General features: G+C 38.0%; 1 protein-coding gene across 1 annotated transcript in view; it reads right to left on the bottom strand.

Annotated features, from left to right (window-relative positions):
• THSD7B (thrombospondin type 1 domain containing 7B) overlaps positions 1–827 on the bottom strand; it is a 25,086-nt gene extending 24,259 nt beyond the window's left edge. Inside the window, exon 1 of the mRNA XM_015570054.1 lies at positions 767–827. Coding sequence (XP_015425540.1) covers positions 767–827 — 61 coding nt within the window. The remainder of the gene's footprint in view (positions 1–766) is intronic.
• Positions 828–7,011: the final 6,184 nt, after the last annotated feature.

The following is a 7,011-nucleotide window of genomic DNA, read 5'->3' as shown; positions in this document are numbered from 1 at the left end:
GGGAGGGTAGAGAAACAGGATAGAAGAGGTCAATGAGGAAAAAGGGGGGCATATGTAATACTTTCAACAACAACAACAAAAGAATAAATGTCTAAACCTTAGTTTCCTTAACTACATAGGAAGAAGATAAAAAAAGCACTGACTTATAGAGCTGTTCTGAGGATCAATGATATAATGTAGTGCCAAGTAGACAATACTTAAAAAAAGATTGAAATCATTGTAATTATTATGTTCCAAAGCCTATATATCTAATTCATTATTAATACTTTCCAGTTGGGCAGTGTTTCATCTAAAAGAAAAGCCCTAGATCCAAGTTTTAATAAAGTAGGATTTATCATGTTTTCAATCCTTTGGCTCATATCCTCAATAGCTCAAAAGAGAAATATGTTATTAAAAAATAACCTGCCAAATTATCCTAAATTATATTTTCATTTTCTAAATAGTTGTCCTCAATTTTGGTTTTTGCTTGCAGAATAAATTACATAAAATATATGATATAGGGGATAAAGTAAGGTAATAAAAGAATAATTAGTGCTGAATTCCTTTGGAAACCCTGCTCCTACAGTCCTTGAAATATATCCCTTTTGATTTCTGATAGGTATTGACCCCAGGTAAAGCTTCCCACATTGCCTCGTCATATGCCAAATCTTTAAATTAATGAATTAGTGTCTGAGAGAAAAATATTTACTTGGGAGAAAATTGTCATCAGTCAATACTGCTGAATTAGAACAAATGCCATTTTTTTTTTTTTTTTTTGGTCACATACCAGCTGGCTTGTCCAGAAGGCTAATTATATATCTTTTCGCAAGGACTCCAAGTGACCCCATTTTGTGTCAACAGAAAAACATAAAACATTTCTCCCTTTCACTTAAATATGTAATATGAACCTGGAAAATGTTTATCAGCTGAACCATGTAATTTATACCCCCATACTAGGGTTGTGATAATCCTAAAAGCAATTCACACCCTGAGAAATGTTTTAATTTATACAAGTGAGTGGAAGAAGGTATAGTCTTTCCCAAAATCGGATACCGCACCCAAAATGCCACTTAATTACTTCATGGAATATACTTCATGCACATCTATTGCATGTCTAGGAATAGTACCTGTGTGCACAGTCAAATGCACTTAGCAGCCCCAGAGAAGGGTATTTGCAACTGGGGCCACATGCCACATGAGGATCTCACTTGAGTGGACAATGGTTTGGGTTCTAATACATACAGTCATCCCAGTTCATCCTCACAGCCCCGCTCTGGGTGTGTAAACCTAGGCAATCCCCTGTGAAGCCAGAGTTCCAGTGATCCCTTACTTTGTGAGAGGGATTAACATAGAAAATACACCCTCTTCTTTTAGTACCTCCAGGCTAGTCTCTTACAGAAATGGACAGAGGAGTTTCACTAGAGTGAATCAGCTTCCACTCACCAAATGCCCTTGGTTTCCCACATGCTTCCCCAGGCCTGTTGCCCCAGCCTTGCTCATGGGCCAGGACATGTGCATGGAAAGTGGTGCTCTCAGCATTAACTGATTTGCTCTCAAGTCTCCTGATTCTCTCCTAGATCGCTCACAGTTTGCACTTTGTATGTTGAGATGTCCATTGTTACATAAAAGGTATTTTCAGGCTTAATATGGCCAGCTGTTCTGGACTAGTGTCATTTTAATATGCCATCCCCAGTCCATCATGTCAGACTAAACATGCAAATTGTTATTATTACCAAGAAAAATTATTTCCGCAGTTATTCAGTAAAGGAACATTTCAAAAAGACATATGATTGCAGCCAACTTTGAAAATCCCAAATCAGCCTAGAATGATATAAAAGTTATTTGGATAAATTTAAAGGAAACTTTTTTTTGTAAAGCACTGGGTTTTAAAATAATGGCTGGCAGTTTATCTCTATTTGATAGGTATCAAATACACACACTTTTCCAGTTAGGATTTGTGTGCGTGTGTGTGTGTGTGTGTGTGTGTGTGTGTGTGTGTAGATTAAATAATCTAAGACCAGAAAGTTAAGTCACTCCAAACTAATCTTGAAAAAGTTAATGTTAAATTTAAGTCACCCAAAATATTTTACAAAGTTATCCCTATTTTAAAGCACTTAATTAACATATTTCTTAGCAGTAAATGTTGTTTTCTTATTAGTTTTCTGCCTACTTCTAAAATTCTGAAGGGAGCTTTTTGTTTGTTATTTGAAATCATTAACATTTTAAACATTGTAAATTACTATTCTTTCCTTAGCTTTCACATCCTCCATCTATACAGAATTTTCCAAACAGGAATATTTTTTCTAGATCAATGGAGGACAAAAGATAATTATTAACAAATAATTACTGCCATTTACTGAGGGCTAGCAATGGTGGGCTGCACTTGGTTGGTGCCAGGGGACTGTTAAATATTTAGAAATTTTACCAGGTGGCTGTTAAATCATTCATAGTTGGAAATTGGCCATGGTGGGAGGATTTATATCACACTACATATCAAGGCAAATCAAGGCCTTGTTTTTTTTTTTAAACAGCCAGTTTACATCACCCCATAGTGATTTGCCAAGTACCTTCCTGTTCCTTAAATGATCCTATGAGCTGGAGCACCTTTTATCCATTGATGAAAACGAACATCAGAGACCTTACAAAGCACGTCCACGGATACACAGCCAGTATGTGGTCACTACAGTGGGACTCCAGGCCTGTGGGACTCCTCGCTTGGGCTCTTGCCCTGCATTTGAATGAAGCCCTTCCTAGGTGTGCGTGTATGTGATCCTAAAATCACAAGGCAGATTTGTTTGTAGCTTAGTTATGATCTCTTCTATGTGTGAGTTAATACTCTTTTGGGTATGAGTAGAACAAATAATCAAGATGGTATGTGAGCAGGGGTTTCCACTCCTGGCCCTGGAAAGTTAAGAGCGCAGCTCCTGTACAACTGGGAAAGAATAGTTTCTTCTCATGTTAAAACAACTAAAAACCAAGTAAATAACAAGCAAATGTAAAGTGAATTGTGTTTGCTTGGAATAAATGGAAACTAAGATGCAAGCAAGACGTATGTGATGGGAGCAAGACCTCTCAGCAGTTGACCTGTAACAGTTTTCACTTTTCAGGCAAGGAGAGAAAATGTATTCTCTTATTTATTCAGTTATGGTTAACTATGAACACTAAGCACACACAACAGTGAAAACCACATGGCTCTGAGAAATTCTGCCATTTCAAAAAACATGCATGTTAAAGTGAAACGTGGCCTGCAGTTCGAGAAATATTTTGTCCCTTGCCCACATTCAGAAATGAAAGAACATGTTACAATTTTAAGCAGTTGCATAAAGAAAAAAATACCACCTTTAAATTTGCCATACATAAAAATATGATTATATTCAGAATATATATCTAAAGATAATCTAAGGAAAAATATTAGAAACCCTTGTTTTTAGACATCAATCATTTTTTATTTCTTAACTGAGAACAGGTCTCAAGTAATACAAATAAAACAAAATTTAGAACAATTAAAGAATCAAAAGTTTAACTACAGACATAATATGGCTCTAAATTAAAATGCATACTGTGTTGTATATGCAGCAAACATTTCAATGCTATGATGGGAATAGCAATTCTGTACTTTTTACCTGGACCAACATTACATAAAAACATCATCCACCTTCATCTTACTACCCCCTTTCTGTGGAATAAACACAGTTACCCTGGAATAAAGTGCCATGTATTTTAAGTCACGTGAGTTTCAATTAGCAGGTTAAAATTCTGGTGTAAAAAATAAATTGTTTGGACTGGAAAGGTAGCATTAATGAACTCTCAGGTCACATTCGCAGTTAATACTGTGATCTCTCTCTCTCTCTCTCTCTCTCTCTCTCTCTCTCTCTCTCTCTCTCTCTCTCTCCCCTGCCTGTGTTTTTATAGAAAGTGCAAATATATGAATACTCTAATGTAATATTCCTCCAGAAGTAGAAAAGTTCTGGTAAATTGTTCTCTTGATCAAGTTATCCTTAACTGGCTTGGTTTCGATGCATGTATCACACAATCTAAATGATCACATTTAAGACCACCTGCTGGATGTCTGAATTTTAGGTGTGGTATTCACTATGATACCTGCAAAAAAAGAAGAATTCTAGAGGACAGAGAGAATAAGCACACTCCCCATAGTTTTTGCACAGTTCTCGCCCCTGTTTGAGGCAGCAACCCTGATTTAATACCATTCATGCAATAGGAAATGATTGATTTATTATTCATTTTTTAAACCACAGCTTTTATTATTCTGACATGGCTTTAGTATTCTGACATTGCCTTATTTTTAACTGGAGCAAAAGGGGGTGAGGAATGACATAAATGCCAATGCAGAGCTTTAGTGTCTTAAACAAATTGTTTGCAGATCATCTCTACATCAAAGCTCTCATAAACCTCAGAATTACAATAGGCAAGATCAAACAACACTGGCTTACCTGTGAGATGCCTCACCTCCAAGGAAAAGCGTGAAATTTATGTAGTGACTTTTCAAAAAGCTTTATATCAACCGTGATATAATCAGTGTAATCTCTCCCTTTACATAGTGGACAATTATCTAAGAAATGGCATTATCCAAGAAATCATATTTCTAAAATACATCAAAGAACTCAAGGAATAAAAAAAAAGTGTGATCTGAGTATTCAGTTGTTAAAATAACCACTATTAATTACCCACTACTTGAAAGGTAGTGTATTATACTCTGGGGTATAAAAATGAATGAGGCATTAAATATCTCTCAAAACCTGTGCTCTGCATGTCATGCCCATTTGCTCATGAAAAAGACATGGGGCCCCTCCTTCAGTGCTATCTATACTTATTTTACACACAGGACTGACAGTCTTTTTTATTTTTTATTTTATGTCATTTTTTAATTGATTTTTAGAGAGGGAGAGGGAGAGAGAAATAGAAACATCAATGATAAGAGAGTATCATTGATCGGGCCACCTCCTGCATGCCCCCCATTGGGGATCGAGCCAGCAACCTGGGCATGTGTCCTGACAGGGAATCAAACCATGACCTCCTGGTTCATAGGTCAACACAACCACTGAGCCACACCAGCAGGGCAGGACTGGCAGTCTTAATGCTTTGGCTTCCTAAAGCTCATTGGATCTAAAGCAAAAACCGGAAGTTGGGAGAGAGCACTGGAGGCAGATATGCTCACAGAAGCCAAGACGATCGTTTCCAAGACAATGTTTCTAAATCTATCATGATAATTAATAACCTTTCCAATACTAGCCACCCGATACTTTCTAAACTCGCAGAGGAAACCTGTTCATTAGTAACAGCCATTAGTGAGTCATGCATCAGATATCAATAGAAATACAATGGAGAAAAAGTTTTTAAATGAGAAGGCATTTCAACCCTAATGCATTTCATCTAAAAACTCCATTGCACTTTTTACAGAAACACAAAATTCCTTTATTAATAGTAAAACAATTTCCAAATCAAGCATATCCTTTTATCTGAAGGATCTGCATGCTAAAACATTCCAATAAATCTCTTCAGGAAATTTTAACAGCAACAGTTAAATGCTTCCAAATATAACTTATTTTTCATAGGTATGAAGATGTACTTTTGAAGACATGATTCCATGCGAGAATACCACAGAGTGTTCGGACTGAATATTTGCACTCCGAAGTAAGCACAGGCATGTTTACCGACGCCCAGGCTCTTTCTGTGTGCGCGTGTTTTTGTTTGACACTAGCAGCCCTTTCTGAGTCCATTTCATCTTGGTGGACAGATGTCTCTTAATGAAAAGCAAAGTGCCGCTGTTACTTATCACTTATGGCTACAAATTATTAGTTGCCAGTGGCAACTAATCCACTAAAAGTAGTACAACCGCAAAGCAGTTTGGAAATTTATCTGAACGACTCATCAGTTAATGCCAACACCATAGACAGAAAACTACCCTTGACAATTGTTTATCAATATTTTTAGTTACCATTCCACTTTCTAAAAATGCTGAGGCCTAGAAGAGACTCTCAAACCTCATGAACTTCACTGCATTCTGACACAAAGCGGATCTTTTCAGATCACTAAACCCTATAGCCTGCTTACTGCCTAGAAGGTGGGAACGAAAAGGGAATCATTTAGCCCACAGTGTTTGGAGGAGGCAATAAAGGCCAGGCAAATTCATTCACTTGCCCACGGTCACACGGTCATTTTGAGCGAGAAATGGGACTGACAGCTCCATCCCAGACACCCGATTCAGTGATATCACACTGTAACACACCGGCTTCGTTATAAAGTTCTAAGACTACAAGGAAAGAACAGGACCCCCTAAATGGTTGTAATCCAAGGTGTGGGGAAAGGAAGGGAGGAGAAACAACAAAAAGGTGGAAATGTCATGAAAACACAAAACACACAAGCAACAGACTGCCTGTTAATGCTGAGGATTTCGGTCCCTGGATGGGCACCGGAAGCAGCTCCTCTCAGGGTCCCTCACTGCATTATGTGAACTGCGTCCCGCCTGGCTTTGCAAGCTTGGGAACAAGGCTGAGCTCCTGTTCGAGAACATCCAGCGACGTCCCAGGGGTTAGCACATGAAAGAAGCCTCAGGCACCAATTAGAAATTGTGTCCCTAGAATAACTACAGTAATGTTAGAACAGCTGCCTCTTTTTTTTTTTTTTTGAATACCTACTGTCTCCCCAAGCCCATACATACTTATTGATACTGGTCTGCTTTGCTTGATGAGACCATCAAAGCATGAAGTCCAAGAACCTGGTCAAGGTACACAGCTCAGGGCAGGGAAACTGGATTTGTCTCCACAATTTTATTGACTCCAAACCTTTTCCTCATCAATTGCAGTTTAAGTGCTTTTATATAAAAAATCCTGACCCGAGGATATGTTTACTGATTTGAAAGAGAAAGGAAGAAAGACGAGAGAGAGAGAGAGAGAGAGAGAGAGAGAGAGAGAGAGAGAGAGAGATGTGAGAGAGAAACATCAATTGGTTGCCTCCCATACATGCCCCACCTGGGGATCCAACCTGCAACATTCTGATGTATGGGAGGTGCTC

Source organism: Myotis davidii, unplaced genomic scaffold (genome assembly GCF_000327345.1).
Source record: "Myotis davidii unplaced genomic scaffold, ASM32734v1 scaffold426, whole genome shotgun sequence".
NCBI classification, from domain to species: domain Eukaryota; kingdom Metazoa; phylum Chordata; class Mammalia; order Chiroptera; family Vespertilionidae; genus Myotis; species Myotis davidii.
The sequence above is the reverse complement of the archived record's forward strand: the minus strand, read 5'-3'. Positions and strand labels throughout refer to the sequence as shown.